Raw genomic sequence first — 20,365 nt, forward strand, 5'->3', positions numbered from 1 at the left:
GAGGGGCCTTAGAACAAGGAATGTCAAGGGTAGAAGGGCCTTAGAACAGGGGATGTCAGAGCTGGGAGGGGCCTTAGAACAGGCAATGTCGGAGATAAGTGGGGACTTAGAACAAAGAATGACAGAGTTGGGAGAGGCCTTAGAACAGGGAATGTCAAGGGTAGAAGGGACCTGATAAAGCAGTCAGTCGGAAGCCTCCTTTCACAGATAAGGAATCTCAAACCCAGGGAGGGGAAATGAAGCCTTTCCTGATTCTCCCCCATTCCTCTCACACCCCACCCCCAATTTACCACGCACAGATTCTTATAAATGATTCTGTCTGGTCAGGACATCCCCCTGGAGACTGGAAGCTCCTTGCCCGCAGAGATCATTTCGGTTTCATTTCTGTCTCTCCAGGCCCTCCAACAATATAGCGACATGGCCGGAACTTAATAACGGGGACTTCGGGAAGACGCAGTTCATCTGCATGCATTGTGAAGAAGGCCCACCCTTGCCTTTCCCTCCATTCCTCTCCCTGGACTACAAGAACAAAAAAATGCATAAACTACCCTCACTGCTCTGTCCCCAATCGAAAAGGTCAGAAGAAACTCCTCCAGTTCCCTTTTCTGCCACCTGTGCTGTATCCACACTCCTGATGAAACCCAGCCCAAAGAAAGACTTCCCCTTTTAGCGGCTGGAGTCCTCCTCAAGCACCCATCAATGACAAGTCAAGGGGAAATGGGATTATCCGAAGATCCCAAGGACATTTGATCCAGAGGTTAGAAGCACTGAATCTTGAAGTTTCAACTCCCTGGACCTCAGTTTCCTCATTAGTGAAATGAGAGGATCCTGATCCATGAGTCTCTACCACTTCCACTTCCAATATGTTTTCACCACTGTGATCTTCTATCTTCACCATATTTTCCCTTGAAGTTGGAAAGAGCTGGGTTCAAATCCTGCCACTGATGTTTACCAGCTGAGTGACCTTGGATAATTTCCTCACTTAAACTCTCCACAACCCAGGAAACTCCCCAAGAGACTGTAAAATACATAACATGCGCTAATCTGAACCAGCAGAGGGATTTCCCACATTGGAAGTTCCCAATACCAACCAAATCACTGATCTAGTCAAAGACAAAAGTACATTTTCCTACAGAATAGAATTGAAAGATCAATAAGCCGTGATACACTGAAGCCAGGGATTTCCCCAAGCTATTAACAGAGCCTGAAAATGGACCCCGTCTCCCAACTCTTGGGACAGTACAGTGTCCACTAGACCAGCAAATTTTAAAGGTGGAAGTCCGACCTCCTCAACTTACAGATAAGGACACTGAAGGCCAGAGAAGGGAAATAACCTACCAAAATTGCTTTTCTTGGTATCCCCAGTGCTGAGCACAGTGTCTGGCACATTTGTCATTCAGCTGTTTTTCAGTCGAGTGCAACTCTTCATGACCCCATTTGGGTTTTCTTGGCAAAGATACTGGAGTGGTTTGCCATTTCCTTCTCCAACTCATTTGACAGATGAGGAAACCGAGGCAAACAGGGTGAAGTGACTTGCCCATGGTCACACAGCTAGTAAGTGTCTGAGGCCAGATTTGAACTCAGGTCTTTCTGACTCCAGGCCCTATGTGCCTGGCACATAGTAAGTGTATATAGTAATGGAGCTCTTGACTCCAAACTCAGTCTTCTTTCCACCAGGCTACTGTAATTCTGTTACGCTTCTGCTATCTCAGGTGGGTAATAAACCAACAAAATTAAACCAAGCTAACCATGTGCCAAACTTAGTCCCAGTGAGAGACTGTCTCTGCCGACCTAAATACAAGATCCTGGAGCTGGAGAGGATCTCAGAGGCTATTAAATCCAACCTCCCCATCTTACGGATGGAGAAACTGAGGAGAAACTTCACCAAGAAGTGAAATGCCTTGACCTGGCACACAAATGGCAGAACTGGGATTCAAGCTCTGTTCTCACAGACGTTCCAAGTTCAGCACCTTTCTACTGGGCTGGGCTTGAAATTGATTTTTAACAAAACCTAGCTAGACCTGTGCCTGGAAACTAGAACAACAGAGCCGGCATTGCTCAAGTATTTTGACACTGACACGGGTGCACGTACAGACTTTCTCACTGGAGCCTCAAAACAATCCTGCGCCACGCAATCTGTAAGTATTTGATCCCGATTTTATGTATTAAGAGACTCGGGCTCAGACGTGTTAGATGCTCATGGTTGGGCAGAGCTTAAGTGTTGGGAACAAAGACTGAACCCTCATCTTACTGATTTTAAGTCCAGGGCTCTATCCGTTATGCCACACTGCTATCTATGTATACATACACTCACCTGCCATTGAATACTTTAGGATGAGGGAATGAAGTAAGAACAATACTATCTATAAGTAAAGAGATTTGGTTTCTAATCCTGCCCGACCACTCAGCCTTATAACGTCGGGCAAATCATTTCCCCTTCCTGGGCCTCAGTTTCCTTCTCTGTTTCCGCAGTCAGGAATAGATGATCTCTAAGGTACCTTCCAGTTAAATGATCCTTTGTTCTATAAACATCTAATCAATTGACAAGTATTTGTAAAGCAGCTGTGCTGGGCATTATGGTGGGCACTGGAGATTCGAAGATAAAAAATAAATTGTTTCTGCTCTCAAGGAGCTTACATTCTGGAGGGGGGATGGAGAAAGGGAAACAAAGAATTGGGTGTTGTCCTTCTTTCCAGAAGGATGGGAATTGCTTACTACTACTGGCTAGATTGCTGAAACTAGTAAGAGAAGGTCTTCATTAGACACCAATACCTCTAGCAAAGTTTTGAAAAGGTAAGTTAGGGGCAAACAGGGGTGGCGGTAGTTGGAACTTATTGAAAAGTAGCAAAAGGATTTGGAGCAGGGGAAGGAGTGGCTAGGGGGCCAATCTTGCCTTGCTCTAGAACAGGAGTTCTTAACATGAAGTCCACAGTCCCTCATAGGTCCATGAACTTGGATGGGAAAAACTGCATCTTTATTTTCACTAAAATTGAGAATTTCCTTCAATGATGAACGTAGGCAACCAGCTTTATTTGGAGAAGGGGTACAAAGGCTTCCCTAGACTTCTGAGGGTATCCATCTCTCACACACTCACTCACACACACCTACACCCACATATAAACACGTGTACACACATACCCCATTAAGAACCCCTGGAAGGGGATGAATTGGGAGGGAACGACATGGAAAGGGCCATAGCCATAGGAGTAGAGGCGTAGAGGATGAAAATTCCCTGCCTTCCATAAATGGCCCACCACTCAAGAAATCAGAAAGAATGCTACATCTTTAGCAGCAGCATGGTCCAAATGTGCCGTGAAAACACTAGTGGAGTTTAGGACAGGTTCAAGTTTTAGTTCTGCTACTGTGTGACCCTTGGGCAAATGACTTCCCCTCTCTGGGCCTGTTTCCTCTTCTGGGAAATGAGGGGATTGGAACTGATGATCTGCAAGGTCCCTTCCAGCTCTGAACCTTTGTATCTTTAAAAAGACTAGACCACCTTGGGCACATCATTGCGCATATGTGTGTGTCAGGCTCAGCCATGTAAGACGAGGCTGCTCTCCACACCACCTGAAGTGCTATCAGGGCCATGCATCCCACTGGTTATCTAAAGATGCAGCTAGGGTGGATGCCAGAAAGCAAGAGAGCATAGCCCACTGGGACTCCCTATAGGGGCCCCAGCCACCAGCTTTGCCCAGGCTGGGCGATGGACTCAAAGCCACCCGCTATATGTAGAGGCCTAACAAAGCTGCCTTAACTAGGACAGCTAAAGACTCCACTAATCTCTTTAGCCAGAGGTTGAACTTTACTCACAGCCTCCAGGGACAGACATTATCATTACCATGGGAACAGCCCAGGGTCTTTGTACAAGCCAACTGACTCCAAGGAAATCAAAGAATCCCAGAGAGGCTGTGAAGGATCTCCAAGCCCATCTTTGCTGGGTTCCGTCAGGTCCAACTCTTTATGACCCCTTGGGGAGTTTTCTTGGCAGAGATACTGGAGTAGCTAGCCATTTGCTTCTCCATTTCTTTCTGAGGCAAACAAGGTTAAGTGACTTGCTCAGAATCACACTGCTAGTAACTGTCCGAGGGCAGATTTGAACTCAGAAAGAGGAGTTTTCCTGACTCCATGCCTGGCACTCTATCCACTGCACCACCTAGCTGCCCCTCAAGCCCATCTGGTCCCACCCACAGCAAAACAAGACTCCTCTCTCCTATGTACCTGACAAGAGGTCCCCCAGGTGTGATTTGCAGCCCTCCAGTGAGGTAGCCTTTCAAGGCAGCCCATTTGTCTTTTATAAAGCTCTCACTGTAGAAAGTTTTCCTGACAGAAAGATGAAACTTGTTTCTTTTCAGCTTCTATTTATTGTTCCTGTTTCTGGGACCAAGCAGAACAAGCCTAATTCCTCTTCAGTTAGTCAAGCAATAAGCATTTATTACACAATTGCTATGTGCTAAGTGCAGGGCATATAAAGAAAGGCAAAAACAAGGCCCCTGCCCTCAGGGAACTTACCTTCGAATGCCCAAGAGAACACAAAAGCAATTAGACTTGGAAATCCCAACCAACCGCCAAGACCTAGAGTAATTTACTAACCCTCCTTGGCCTCAGTTTCCTTATTTGCAAAATGAAGGGCCTTAAAGATTTTTTACAGCTTTAAATGCCATTAAGGACCCTAGAGCTAGAAGAGACATTCCAGGCCTCTAATCCAGATTAGAGCCATGTGACCCACACAAGATCCTGCTCTCCCTCAAGAAAATGCAGAAATAACTGGTTAGATTGTGAGCCCCTAGAGGGCAGGGGCTGTCCTTTCTTTGCTTTGCATTCCTAGCACTTAGCATGGAACCTAGCACATAGTAGGTGCTTATACTGACTGATCGGGAACGTGACATTCTTGTTCTAGGACGTTGGCTGGACCAAACGTTCCTTGTCTCAGGATTTTACACTCAGACAGAACCTTAGAGAGCATCTCACCTCATTCCTTACAGATGAAGACAATGGACCCAAAAAGGACCCAAGGTCCAGTGAGGAAACTAAGGTTCATATAGATTATGGGATTTTCCCAAAGTTCCCCACTGAGTTAAGGGCAGAGCTAGGATTCAAACCCAGGTCCACTGATTCCTAACTGGTGTCTAAGCTTTTCCAGGACACCAATGACTCCCTCAGTTTGCTCTCAATGGCCCAGTAAAAACAAAGAGAAGCCATTGTAGCTTCATGTTATACTCCATAGCTAAAGGTGGTGCCACCCACTCAAAATGACATGGGATTAGAATCTTCTCCTAATAGTAATGATGGACTAGCATTGAGCCAGCTACAATTTTTTTTATCCAGTTTCCTTGGTGAATAAAGGTCCAAGTGCGCAAAAAGCCATGCTAAGGGCCTTGGGACCACAAGCATACAAAACCCATGACCTGGTATCTGCAGCAAAGTTTCCCAGTGCCAAGATGAAGGCCCCTTTGAGAGCAGGGTGGTCAATGACCAACATCGACAAGGAGGGCAACTATTCTGTTCAGAGGCACGGCTGAGAATTCCAGCAGCTGGGGCAAAGTCAGAGAGTGAGAGAAGAGTGACGGAGACTCGAGGGTAGCTGGATGTGGGCACGTGCTGCCATCCCCACTGAGCCCAGGCGTTCCACATTCCCTGGGTACCCAGGCTAGGCCAAAGCAGGGACAGCCCATCCGGGTCAGACCCAATAGCAGCAAAGGTTTGGGTTTGGGTAGAAGAGTATGATACTAACTGGATGCTCAAGGAGTAACAGCCCCCTGGACAGCTGAGCACGAGGGAGGGTCAGGTGGTCTTCCCCTCCCCCCGACCAAGGTGCTCACACAGCAGGGAGGCACTCTCTGCCTACACCTAGGTCCACACTGCCAAGTAGAAGTGACATGCCCAAGGTCACACAGGTAGTATTTAATCCCAGGTATTCTGCCTTCAGAGCTAGCCCTATTTCCTCTGTACCATACTGACTCCAGGTTTCCTGGAAGAGATGAGATTTGAGCTGGGCCTTGAAGGATGGGGATGATTTGGGGAAATGTCAGGGAGAGAATTCTGGGTATGGAAGTAATGGAGAACTGGTAGGAAACAACGTCAAAAGTCAGTCCCCTTAGGATTATGGGATTTAGAAATCCCCTGGTCCAGAGGTCTTAACCTTTTTGTATGTCATAGATGGACTCCTCTGGCATATTGCTATAGACCCCTTCGGAATAATGGTTTTAAATGCATAAAGATTAAGGAAAATAAGACTGTCATTTGTTTCTCCACCCAAGTCCACAGACCCCCTTAAAATCTATCCACCCCCCCCAGCCTATGGACCCCAAATTAAGAACCCCTAAACTAGAAGAACACTTTCCTTTTACAAAGGAGGAAACTGGGGATCAGAAAGAGGAAGCAGCTTGCCCAAGGCCACACAAGGACTAATGTGAGAATAAGTGGAGCTCTGGGCTTCCAATAACACAGTTAGACTCTTCCTATTGTACCATGCTGCTCGTCCGGATAGTTCTCCCACGAGCTTCAGCTCCTCTGCCCCACCCCCACCATATTACCGAGAATAAAAATAAAATTAATCCCCTTCTTTCATCCAAGCATTTTATCTTCTGGCTTTAGCCTGCCAGCTTCTGTAATCCCTCTTCAATCCCTGTCACTCTCCTCTCCTGCCCAGCCTCCCTCCTGCTCACACAGGAACAAATTTGCCACGGACAATGGCTCGCTGAGCAGACAGAAGGCCAAAATAGCCATGCATTCCAATGTCCACAGCTCAGTGCTCAGCGATGATTCGCCCAGTAGGGAAGGGCCTAGTTCTACCTGGAATCTGAGACAAGGGGCAAAGTTGGCTTGCTGTTCTTAGATTTCCAAAAGGAGGGGCCTAATCCACCCCAGTCCTGTAGGTGAGGACATTGCCATGAGTAAGTCGAAGCCTCTCCAGTCCTTCCCTTCCTAGACCTTCAGAAGGATCCAATGGAAGATCCAGAGGACCGGGATGGTTTTCTGTTGTTTCTCCCCTTCTATGTATCCTCATGACCTAGCACACAGCAGGTTCTTAATCAACGCTTACAGGATAGGACGGAACACCTCAGCAATAGAACAAGACACCAGCCGGGGCATTGCTTGAGATACTAAAAACTCTAGACCTTCTCAAAGGAAGTCCAATTGACTCCGATATCCTGTCTCCGAATCGGTTTTATCCTTCAAGGCTCAGCTCAGACACCACCTTCTTCATGAGACCTTTCCTGATCCCCCAGCAATTACTAGCTACTTCCCAAAATCACTCTGTATCACTCCTATATAGAACTATCTAGGTACAGGATGTCTCCTCAACAAGACCAAAAAGTCAGCTGCTTGAGGACAGGGGCTGTTTTCACTCGCCTCTGGATCTTTAGCACGTAGCTCAGCACCTGGTGCTTAATAAGTGTTTGAGGACACCCTAAGCAACCAAAGCGGCCCACGACACCAAAATGGTGAAGAGTACCTGGCCTTCCCTGGTGTTCTCCAAATACCCAGTAACTAGTTGGCTCCAATTATTTACTGATCTGAGGGAATTTAAAAAAAAAACTTTTCTACCAAAGGTCACTTTATTTCTTAAAAATATGTGAAGTTGGGGCAGCTAGGTGGCACAGTGGATAGAGCACTGACCCTGAAATCAGGAGGACCCGAGTTCAAATCTAGCCTGACACATGACACTCACTAGCTGTGTGACTCTGGGCAAGTCACTTAACCCCAATTGCCTCACCAAAAAAAAAAAAAAAAACAATTCATATATATGTATATAAAGTTGCACTTTTTTTTAAAAAGGTTCATACTTGTGATTTCATCCAGGTGGGGAGCTCCCACTGTGGAAATTGCCCATCAGTTCAGACTGGCAACTTCTCTAATTTATAAAGCAGTGCCCAGAACACCAAAACGTTAAGGGAGTTGCCAAGTTCACACAGCAGGTCTATCAGAGGCAGAGCTTGAATTTAGATCTTTACAAGATCACTAAGGTGACCCTCACTGGCCACAGTTTGAGGCCTCCCAAACTTGCACATAACAGATGTTTAATAATGTCTAGTTCGATTAGATTAGATCAGATCAACTTTAAAAAGTGGCTCCTCCATCTCCCAGCATCTAGATTCCCTTTCCCCTTTCTGATCCGCTCTCCCACCTGTCCCTTCTTTTCCCAGCCCAAACCTTAGCTAAGAGCTCAGTTAGGGGAGTGGACCAATCCACAGCAAGCTCGGAGGTTAAAAAACGTTGGCCTGGCCTCTGCAAGGAAGAGAGTCTTGTACAGTGGAAAAATAGCACTGGATGGAGAACCAAAGGACTGAGTTCAAATCCTGACTCAGTACTTACCAGCTGTATAACCTTGGACAAGTCACTTAACCTCAATTTCCTCATCTAGAAAACTAGCAGGTTGGATTAGATGCCGGCCCAGACCCCTTCCAAATCTAAACTTATGATCCTAGGCGGCACAGTAAATAGAGCACTGGACCAGGAGTCAGGAAGACCCAAGTTCAAATCCCGCCCCAAAAACTTACTAGTTGTGTGACCTGGGCAAGTCACTTCACCCTGTTTGCCTCAAGTGTCCTCATCTGTAAAATGAGCTAGAAAAGGAAATGGTAAACCACTCCAGTATCTCTGCCAAGAAAACCCCAAATGAAGTCACAAAGAGTCAGATACAACTGAGATGACTGAACAACAACAATGATAGCTGCTAGCATTTATACAGTGTTTTAAGACTTGCAAAGCTCTTGGAATATTTTCTCATTTACGTATTCTTACAATATTGTGAGGAAGGAGCTATTATTCCCATTTTACAGAAGAAGAAACTGAGGCTGAGAAAGGGTAAGCAACTGGCCTAAAGTTAAGTGATCCAGAAATACTCAAAAAGAAATCAGTAAGAAAAAACTTCCCAAAGCCAAGCTAGGTCCCTTTTAGGCACATCTAGGTATTCATGGTTAACACACAGCTTATACCTACACTTCACTTACTGACTACTGGTACTCCAGAAGTCTGGCCTGAGAGTTTGTGGCTATGATGACTTCTTCAGGGGCCCAGTATCAAAGATAAGGGGAGACTCAAGCCTTGTAACTCTGACCTCAGAAAGAACCCAAGCCCTAGAGTGGGGGCAGGATGCTAATAGTGAAACCCATATGTCTACCACCACGTCCGAACCAATGAAGCTTCCAGGAAGCAGGAGCTGTGTTTATGGAATTCTCTCTGAATTCTCTATGGAATTCTATTCAGAATTATGTGTCATTTTTTTTTCTTATTGGCAGTGGGAATGGTCCGGACTTCTGATATCATGGGTGTGGTCATTTTCTGTGTGACAGCTCTCTTCATCAATGCAAATACACAACTCATCTGTAATTTACAGTCTTAAGAGAATTACCTGGAGTACTGAGGTCACATAGCTAGTATATCAGAGCCTGGATTTGAATTCAGGCCTCTTTTCCCCCAAGGTTTGCCCTCTACCCACGATGCCTTGCTGTCTCTCAACATGCAAAGCTGGAAGGGACAGAGAGGGGAAGTGAGCTGCTTTAACTCAATGCTAGTTGACAGCAGAGCTGAGCCTAGAACCCAGAGTTCCCTGCTGCTCACTCCCACGTGCCTTCCACTCCACCTACCCCCTGCTTCTCTAGAGCATTAGTAAGTCTCCAACCTTCCTATGCTCCAGGGCAGCTCTTCCCTGTCCCAAGTCAACAAAGAAGGGCAAGAAGGGATGACCAAGGGGAGAGGGTGGGATTGAGACTGACCTTGGACAAGTAATTTTCCCTCCCTGAGTCCTCATTAAAATGAGGGGGCTAGAAAAATAACCTCTGAGGTGCCTTCTGGCTCTACACCTGGGATCATCTAGGATTTCCACGTTGGTCCTCAATGCTAAGCCCAGGGCTTTTCTCACATATCTCACATCTCTCTCTCTCTCTCTCTCTCTCTCTCTCTCTCACACACACACACACACACACACACACACACACACACACACATACACACAACGAGCATGCTATCTCTCAAATTTGTTATTCAGTCAATTCAATAATGTCAGACTCTTTGTGACCCCATTTGGGGTTTTCTTGGCAGATATTGGAGTGGATGCCATTTCCTTCTCCAGCTCATTTTACAGATATGGAAACTGAGGCAAACAGGGGTAAGTGACTTGCCCAGGGTCACACTGCTAGTGTCTGAGACCAGAGTTGAACTCATGAAGATGAGCCCTCCTGGGTCCAGACCTGACCCTCTGTCTATTGCCACACCTGGCTGCCCCTAGCCTCAGTGAACTCTCATACCCAGCCTCCTCACCCGTCTCATAGAATCCTATGCCTCAGTCAAGGCTGGGCTCCCCACTGCCTTCTCCAAGCCTATCCTGATCCTGCCTGCTGCTAATGCTCTCCCCCTCCCTAACTTTATTCCATGTATTTTGTATTCATTTTATATGGAACCTATATTGAAGCAGTATGGTGTCATGGATAGAGCACCAGTCTTGGCACCAGGAAGACCTGAATTCAAGCCCTGGATTTCACTTATGTGGTGCCTATGTGATCCTGGGCAAGTCACTTACCCCCTCAGTGCTCTCAGAAACTCTCTAAGAGTATAGGTGGCAACCTGCTTTGGTAGAGAAGCCTCCTCATCTAGAAGTTCCCTGGTGAAATCACAGTTCCAGTACCTATCCCCAATTTTTTAAATATACTCATATGGATAGATATTCTTGACCCCAATTAAATGTAAGCTCCTTGAGGGCAGGAACTGCTTCATTCTGCCTGTGTCTCTCTATCACTTAGCACCCTGCTTGGCACATAGGCACTTAATAAACACTTGTGGCATTGTTAATTAGCAATTTATTTCGGGAAACAATTGGATGGACGGAATCTTTCTTGCTTCTTCTCCCAGGAGGTGTTAAAACAACTGAATAGACCCCTCAGATGCCTTAGAATGTGTCCAGTCCTAACTAAAGGGAAGTAACAGACATTCCATGCCTACTTTACTATCTGATAATTTGCTAAAGACTGGTATCGGCCCCTGGGAACAGGTGGGGTCTACTGAACCCCACAAAGTCCCACAACAAAGCCTGGCCCCTTTCTTTGCCCTCCTATGCTCCTCGGGCCAACCTAGAGGAAGTCTGGCACTTTGATTTCATTTGCATCTCTACAATAAACTCAGTTCAAAGGGCAATGAAGGACTTGGCCAAGGCTTGGGAGGAGAAAGAAAAATAAATCTTGGATAACAGAAACTCAAGTGATGAGGGTGAGGAGCAGAGAGCTCAGGCAGCCAGCCAGACCTGCCTTTTCTTTTTTTAAGTTGAAGGAGGCGTCAACCGCTTCATGGGAGAGGCTGGAGGGAAAGAAGAGTGCCTGGGAGAGAAAGGAGGCAAAAGCACCCAAGGGAGAAAACAGACAGGAGTGACCTGAATGACCTCTTTGTTCTGTCTCCCCAGGAAGACCTAGCCCCACCGCCCTCGCCACTCTGCCAGCCAGAACTAGCTTAGGTGACCGTGCACGGAACAGAGCACAACACACACACACACACACACACACACACACACACACACACACACACACGCACACACACGTACACGCCTGTCAGGGTTAACGCTGAGCGCACGGAGACCCAGCAGTGGAGGGATAGAGATGGAAGCTAGAACCCTTCACCCATTCAAGGGGGTGCGGGTCAGGGGCGGTCAGCGAAGCAACAGCCTCCCTGGAATGAATCAGCCCGCACATGACACACGGGTGGGGAGGGGAGCTCGCAGCACCAGGGGAGGGGGGATCGGAAGAAGGGGGGGAGGGAAGGACAACCCTCCCACCCCTCCAGCGCGTACACGGCCTCCCCGGCAGTAGTGCCCGACCCTCCCCCCACCACCCAAGAAAAGGGGGCTGCCCTCGCCCTCCCCCTCCCCCTCCCCCGGAGGGAGCCCGTGGGGAAGCGGCACTCACAGCCTTCAGCTGCTCCAGCCGGTCCTTCATCTTGGCCAGAGGAGCCTCCGGGGGGGCGGGGGGGGCCCTCCCCGGCGCCGGCAGGCAGTAGAGCGCGACCCAGGTGAGCACCGCCCAGGTGAGCTCAGCCAGGTGAGCACCGCCCAGGTGAGCGGCAGGAAGTGGCCGCTCGAGGTCGGCCGCAGGTGAAGGTAGAGGAGCGGGATGGAGGCCGCGCTCGCAGGAGCGTCCACGTCCTGCTGGGGACCTCGCCCGCTCCGGCCCGAGAGCGCCGTCTAAATCCGCCCCCGAGCCTGATCCCCGGGCGGGCGGGCGGGCGGGCGGCGCAGAGCAGCGGCCGGACTAAGCCGCCGGTACGCTGTAGGAAGAGGGGCGGCCGGCCGGGCCCCGCCTCTTCTACCTGGGCACCGCCCACTGCGCGGCGGCCTTAAAGGGCCAGCCGCAGCCCGCATTCCCTGAGCCTTCTGCTCTCGTCTCCCCTCCCCCATCTCCCACCTGCTCCCCTTCCCTGTCTGCTTTTCCTCCTCCTTCTCTCCTCCTCTTCTTTTCTCATTCCCATAGCCTCAACATCTTCCTCCTCCCCAGCCCCTCCCCTCCCCCCTCCTCGACTCTCACCTCCTCCCCCTCCTCCCGCTCCTCCTCCCCCTCCTCCCCTGCCTCCTTTTCGTCTTCTCCCCCTACTACCACCGCCTCTAGGAAGGATAACCCTGCCTTTGGCCTCCTACCAAGCAGACAAAGAAAAAACATCCAGGAGCTAGAACGAGAAAGTCTCCTGGGTGAGGAAGAAGAAATGTGAAAGGTCATCAGAGCGTGGGAGAAGGCAGAGATCGTAAACGTTGATCAGAAAAATCCTTGAGGCCTTTTTTTTACATCTGGGGACACTGAGGCCCATTGAGGGGAAGTGACTTGCCGCGCCAGAATTCCAACTTGGGTCCTCCATGCTGGCAACTCTAACCCTAACCCCGATTCTGTTTCTGTCATTCAACCGGACAAACATTTAAGCTCCTGCTAGGTGTCTAGGCACTGTGCTGGTACAAGGACAAAAAAAAAGCAACCGGCCCCTGCCCTCAGGAAGCTTACATGGGGTGGGGGTGGATAGGTACACGTATAAGTAAATGCCAAATATACGCAAAGTAATGTGGAGGAGGGGAGGGCCCGTCGAGGCCACGTGTGGCCCTCTAGGTCCTCAAGTGCCAAAGTCACCGGGGGGCTGGGGGTTCCCTACCCCTGCCTCATGAATGAAATGCTTCTTGAGCTGAGCTTTGAAGCAAACGTGGATTTTGAGAGGCAAAAACAAAAACAAAAAATGGGGGAAGGGGACCATTCCAGGAATGGGGGACAGCCTATCAGAGACGATGTAGTCTGTCCAGTTTGGCTTGACTATAGAGTGGGTGAAAGGAAGTAATGTATAATAAGACTGGAAAGTTCTGCTGGAGTTAGATGGGCTGGACATGCCAGGTTGTGGAGAACAAACTGAAGAGGATATTAGAAACTTGGAGAAAAGGTAGGAAGAGGGAAGGGAAGAAAGGGCAGCTTTAGAGGATGGGGAAAAGCAGAACTTCATGGGGTTCAAGTAAGTCAGAAAAGGATGGTTGAGGACTGGCGGAGAGAGGAGGGCGGCCTCCAGGAAGTGGAGGCGCTAACTGAACTGGAGAACGGCAAATATGTCAAACTCACCGGCTAAACTGGCCCTGACTTCTCTTCCTGGTAGAAGGTCAACATCAGTGGGCACCTGTTGGAATGAGAGGATGAGTCATAGAATTGAGATGCTTTGAAGTGTAAAGAAACTTTAAAGATCCTCTCTACTCAACCGACTCTCTTCTTTCACACTTGCCCAAAGCCAAGGTCCAGGGAGATAAAAATGGCCTGCCAAGGATCACACTAGTGAGTTGGTGGCAGAATCGAATTCTCAAGGGCCTCCTGGCTCCCAGTCCCAAACTCTTCCTGCTCTGCTACCAGCCCTCAAAGCATAGGATTAAAAGGCCTTGGTAAACTCTCTACATTCATTAAAGTGCAAGCTATCGTTATGGTTATTCTCTGCTGCCTTCCCCCCCAGGCTTGTTCTCGAATCTGGATACTGTCTTCGTCCTAATCCTGGCCTTGTTACCAAATTCCCTACAGCAGAAAGATTGGAAAGGTCTCTGAGGAACACACCTCTCTACTTCCCTTCGGCTGCGATGAGTTATAGCAAAAAAAAAGAGCGCTGGTTCTGCCGCCTGAACAGACCTGGGTTCCAATTGTAGCTCAGCTACATCATTGTGATCTCAGACAAATCACTTCTCTGGACCTCAGTTTACTCATCTGTAAAATGAATAAGTTAGATCAGATGATGTCTAAGGACTCTTTGAACTTGGAATCTTTGATCCTTATGATCTGCAATGTATTTTTAGACTTTATTCCTCTTCACCCTAGAAGTTTCGCTTCATCCCTAGATTCTCACTTGGGAAGTACACTCTGCCCTCTGGCTTCTCCCTCTGACTGGCTGGTTCCTCCCCAAACCCCCATTTTAAGGAGGATGCTCAGGCCTGCCGTGTCTTCATTCCTTGCCCTACCATGCTCCTTATTCTCCAGAATTCTCCAGAATTTTCTATCATGCCAGCCCCATCCCCTAATGTTTCAGCTTCCCTTCCTGTGTTATTTTAAATATTAGGTCCTTGAGGGCAGACAGTGTCTTTCTATCCATATTTGGATTCCCAGTCCTTAGCACCTTGTGTGTGTGTGTGTGTGTGCCACATAGTAAACAATAAATGCTTGCTTGATTTGATTTAATTCCATTGTCCAAGGCTGCCTTGCTCACCCGAGGCTTGGGGCCAACCAAATAGCTCTGCTGTCATCACTCATTAAAGGGGAAGTATTTTCATGCACATTCTACCAGATACTGCCTGTTCTCTAATCTATCTGACAATTTATGAAATAGGTAGCATAGTGGAGTAATCATCATAACTGACATTGAAATAATACTTTCAGTTTTTCAAAGAACTTTACGTAATTTGTGGCATGGTAGAAAAAGAGCTGGACTCAGAGTCTGGAGGACCTGGGTTTGAATCTTTCCTCAGACACTTCCTGGCTGTGTGACCTTGGGCTCCCTGAGCCTATTTTCTCACCTATCAAATGGGGCTACTCCTAGCACAAATCAAGGGAGATAATATATGCAAAGTACTTAATAAATCTGAAAGTGTTATGGATGTAAATGCTACAATTTATTATCTCATTGGAGATGGTAGAAAACTGGGGGAAAAAAAGCCTAAGGCTCAGAGTCAAGTGATCTGAGATCCTGGCTCAATCCTACAAGTCATGTGACTTTAGACAAACAAATCCTGGCCTGGTTGTTGATACCAAGGTTAGAGAGCTGGGCCTGGAGTCAGGGGAAAACTTGAATTCAAATCATCCTCACATACTTACTAGCTATGGGACCCTGGGCAAGTCACTTAACCTCTGCCTTGATCTCCTCAACTGTAAAATGGGAATAATAATAGCCCCTATCTTGAAGGGTTGTTGGGAAGACCAAATGAGAAAATATTTGTAAAATATTTGTGCTTAGTACCATGCCTAGTACATGTAACAGCTTCTTCCCTCCCGTTTTTGGGCCCCAGTTTCCCACCTCTTTAAAATGGTGGGTTCAGGCTAGATTAACATTAAATTCCCTCCCGGGTCATTCTTTGGTTCTGTTGCTGTCTGTCTTTCATTGTCTAAGAGGACCAAGACATCAGGAAGGTGATGCCATGTCATGCAGGTGAATTGGATTTAAGTGAGGGAGGGCTGTGCAAAGTCACCAGCTTCACTTTCACCTCCGGAGCCATCTGGGTCCAGTGGCAAGATATAGATCAGGATGACTGGAGATGGCCCCAGATGCAGTGGGAGACCTTGGCCTTTTTAAGCGAAGGTCTTTAACGGGTCTCAGTTTGACTATGATTCAGGCTTTCCAGCTGACCATCTGATACAGGGAAAAGAACATTGGCCTTTAAATCAGAGGATTTGGGTTCAAATCTTACCTCTAAAACGTTGGTACCTGTGTGACCTTGGGCAAGTCATTTAACTGCCCTGGGCTTCAGTGAACCTAACTGTAAAATAAGGGATGGAGGGAGTTAGACCAGTGGCTTCTGAAGTCCCTTCCAGCTCAAAATCTATTGTTCTAGAGTCTCCTGTAATTACAATAGAGCCCATCTGGCCTTTCCTGGGGTAGGCAGGAAGGCAGTGTCCAGGGAGGGTTACCCATAACTAGTTCACTAGGATATACTTTAGAGCAAGGCAACACACAGACAAATAGCGAACCCAACACAGGATATTGCAAATTATATAGGTTGTCATTGAATTTAATAGAACATATGTTTATATCCCCAAGGAAACACCTGAATACAAAAGACAGATGAGTCACGAGGGTACTACAATCAAGCTACACCTACTCGAACCTTAGAGAGATGATTAAACCTAGTTTAACTGAAAGCATTGAGAAGACGAGATTTGAACACACAAAAAGATAACCAACTCTCCGAGACACCATGAGCACCAAATGAGCCCGTAGCAGGTGCCATAGCACAGTGCCAAGGAAGGAGAGTCATCTTACTTTGGGCTGGAGGTGATGGGACCAGTTTTCATGGAGGAGGTAGGATCGAGGTAGGATCTTTCAGAATGAATGGAATGTGCACTAACTGGAAGAATAGTCCAGACCTGGGGAATAGGGGAAGGTAGTGGGACTACTTGGTTTGGTTTGGATAAGAGGGGCTCTCAACTTTGAGATGTTAGGACTCTGTAATTTGAATGTTATGGAATATCACTGTCCCATAATGAAATATTAATAATTGAAAAAAATAAGGGACAACCCAGATGAAGGGACACAGAGTGGACAAATCACATTCAAAAGAATAATGTGTACAATCTCCAAACTCTATAAATGACAGCTACTTCAAAACTCAGATCAGCAACTCTGGACATTATCGTTGTTCTTTAGTTGTTTTTACAGCCATTTCTAGCTCTTCGTGACCCCATTTGGGGTTTTCTTGGCAGAGATACTTGAGTGGTTTGCCATTTCCTTCTCTAGCTCATTTTACAGATGAGGAAACTGAGACATACAAGGTTAAGTGACTTGCCCAGGGTCACACAGCTAGTAGTGTCTGAGGCCAGTTTTGAACTCAGGAAGATGAGTCTTCCTGACTCCAGGTCCAGCACTCTATCCGCTGTGCCACCTAGCACCCTTATTCCAGCTCTATAAATCATAACCGCTTCAAAACTCAGATCAAGAACTACGGAAAATATTGAAATTAATTTATCACACACACACACACACCCTTTATTTTAACAAGCAGAAACTTATAGTCTACCAAAGTTTAAAGTTAATTTTTGTTAATTGAAAAACAAATTTAAATAAATTTTAAAATAAATAAATTGTAAAGATGCTGGGATGATCCATCCTGATCATTGTTCTATACTGTTTTTCTAAACTGTTTTATGAAATGTACATTAAAGGGAATTTACTTATGAGGTGGGGTTTTGGAGGATGGATCAAAATGATAATGGACAGTATATAACACTGTAAAGTGTACAAAGTGCCACCCAACTGCCCCCCCCCAAAAGCATCAATTTAAATGAAATCATCAATTAAAATTTTGTCAACTTTTTAAATGTTAAAAGAGAAAGAGAGCATCAAACAGTTTTCTGAAATGACCTGACAAGTGTCAGCCTTGACCAGAGCTCATTTCCAAGCTCCCCTCTGGTTCCCCTTCATCTACATATTCTCCTGGGCCAAGAGGGAGGGTTAGGTCCCTCTGGTGGCCACAGGCGGATAGGTTGGAATCCCTGTTTTCTGGATCTAGCCATCTGTCCTGGCCCAGGGCTAGGAGATGTGAACCAGACATGGGGACTTTTGAGAAAAGTGGGCTTCCCTAATGGGGTAATACCCTGATGGCATCATACCAAAGGCAAGGGGGGAAGATGGAGGGATTAACCATAATAATTTCTCAGAGCACTGAAGAAATTATTGTAAGTCTTACTATTCCTATGCTGTCCTTATGACAAAAAGTCAGAAACCAAATCAGAGAACTAGACATTTAATGACTTGCTCAAAGCCATACAGCTAGTGTCTGAATCCATGGCTCCTAACTCCTAGAATGGTGTACCAAATGTTCTGCCCAATGTCGCCTTCTAATTCCCTCTCAGCATTTCAACTCCTGTTGGAGGGACCTGGAGCCCCAGCTCCATTTTGTCTCTTCCATGAGGGTCCATGGGCCCAGGACCCCAATGTCCTTGGCTGCAGGGCAGACATGACTGGAGCACTGCTTTGATGAACAGGTCACCAATGGCAATCCTTCCAGTAAAGTAGAGGAACCACAAAGCCTTACCTGTGCTGCTCTGACACTACCCCTTACTTACCACTAGACACAGCCATCTGCCCTGGCATTGCCCCTGAAGGACTTCCAGGCCTTTCAATCTGACCTAATCATATAGTTTTAGGGGATTGATAGGATGTAGTAGAAGAGACCTATTTCTTCATTGTTTACTCTGTAGATTTGAGTAGAGAAGTATGGATGACACCACTCTTAAAATTCAACTGTGAAAACATTAATTTAAAAAATCTATCTATTAGTAAACATATATTAAGTATCTTACTGTGTGCCAGTTGCTAAGCTAAATGCAGAGATGACAAAGAAAGGCATCAAAATAAAACAATAGTCCTTGCCCTCCAGGAGTTTCCATACTAATGGAAGAGACTATATTATGCAAATAACTAGTTAGGGACAAAGTGTATACTGAGGGAAAGAATCAAGAACCAGTAAGGCATACTTCATTTAAGTTGAGTCTTAAAGAGAGGTAGGAATATCCAAGGTGGATATGAGGAGGAACACTCCAGGAATGCTCCAGGAAGAATGGGTTGCAGTGCCAAAGCATAGAGATGGGATTTGGAGTGTTGTGTGTGAATAACAGAAGGTAGTCCATAATGACTGAATCTTAGAGTGTATAATGGAGAGTATGGTGTAGGAAGACTGGAAAGGTAAGAAAGGGGCAGGGTATGAGGAGCCCCAAGTACCAAGTACCATTTATATTTGATCTTGGAGATCAAAGGGAGTTACTGAAGTTTCCTGAGCAGGTTTGGTGTGACATGGTCAGACCAAGCTTTAAGGAAATCATTTTGGCAGCTGTGTGAAAAGTGAATTGGAAGGAGAGATTGGAGGCAGAAAGACCAAATGGGATAGGGTTCCAGCAGTGCAAGGAGACAAGTGATGAGGGCCTGATCTAAGTTGGTGGCTGTGTAAAGGGAAGGAAACATTTAGTAGAAATATTATGAAGGTAGAAATTATGAGATGGACATCTGATTGGATATGTGGACTGACAGTATGGAATCAAGGAAGACTATGTGTTCATGGGTACGAGAATTGCTCACCATCTATAGTTTAACAGAGAAATCTTAGAGTGGCCTAAGTCTCAGAGAGGTTAAGTAACTTGCCCAGGATTACACAGCTCAGAAGTGTCCAAAGTGGACTTTGAACCCAGGGCTTCCTAATTCCAAGTCCAGCATTCTGTTTATTATGTCACACCACCTTTCTGAGATTCAAACAAAACACAGAAACTTCTAGCTATGCCTCTATTTTTATAGTCATAAGGGACCTTAGAGAACACCTCCTATTTTATGCATGAGGGATCTGACAGCCAGATGAGGGGAAATGACTTGTCCAAGGTCATACATGTATTGAGTAGCAATGCCAGGATCCAAATTCAGATGTTAGAGCTTCCTAGGTATGCTGTCTCCAAACCAAGGCTCATTCCACTGTCCTATGCTACCTATGCCAGACTGTGCATTCTGCTCTAGTCCAATTTAGCAGTAACTTGAGTTTAGCATAATATGTTCCTATTTCCTTCCTTGTACTTTTTTTTGTAAAGACTTATGGCTTAACTTTTATTACTCCATCTTATGAAACTAATGCTATCTAGACATTTTCTGCTCTAATCAAACCCTAGGCACACTGTATGGAGTTGGGTAAGGGGACGGCCTAACAGCACAATGCCACAGTCTCTTCTGACTCTGTAGCCTAATTTAGCCAATTAAGTCAACAAGCATTTATTAACTCCCTATTGTGTGCCAGGCACTGAGTTAATCACTAGGGATACAAGGAAAGGCAAATACAGTCTCAGCTCTCCAGAAACTCACAGTCTAATGGAGGAGAACAAACATGGGTACACCCAGGATACCTGGGCCATCTCCAATCATCTTGACTTATGTCTTGCCACTGGACTCAGATGACTCTGGAGGAGAGGGTGAGGTTGATGATTTTGCACATCTCTGCCTCACTTAATTCCAATTCACTCAAGTGTCAAGACATCACCCTCCTGATGTCCCTGGTCCATTTTGGGAAGGAAGGATAAACAGGATACACAAAGCAGGTGACTCTAGCAGCTGGGAGGGGAGGCCCCCAAAGGCCTCCAGATGAAGGTGTCATCTGAGATGCGTCTTGAAGGAAGTCAGAGCTTCTAAGGGGAGG

At 46.6% G+C, this 20,365-nt stretch overlaps 1 protein-coding gene across 2 annotated transcripts in view; it reads right to left on the reverse strand.

Moving 5' to 3' along the window:
* STX3 (syntaxin 3) overlaps positions 1–11,950 on the reverse strand; it is a 57,559-nt gene extending 45,609 nt beyond the window's left edge. For both annotated transcript variants that reach the window (XM_027860752.1, XM_027860751.1), the window contains exon 1: positions 11,895–11,950. In XM_027860752.1, the coding sequence (XP_027716553.1) occupies positions 11,895–11,924 (30 nt within the window). In that variant the 5' untranslated portion in view covers positions 11,925–11,950. The remainder of the gene's footprint in view (positions 1–11,894) is intronic.
* Between the last annotated feature and the right edge of the window lie 8,415 nt (positions 11,951–20,365).

Source organism: Vombatus ursinus, unplaced genomic scaffold, assembly GCF_900497805.2.
Source record: "Vombatus ursinus unplaced genomic scaffold, bare-nosed wombat genome assembly UNPS02014248.1, whole genome shotgun sequence".
Taxonomy (NCBI): Eukaryota; Metazoa; Chordata; class Mammalia; order Diprotodontia; family Vombatidae; genus Vombatus; species Vombatus ursinus.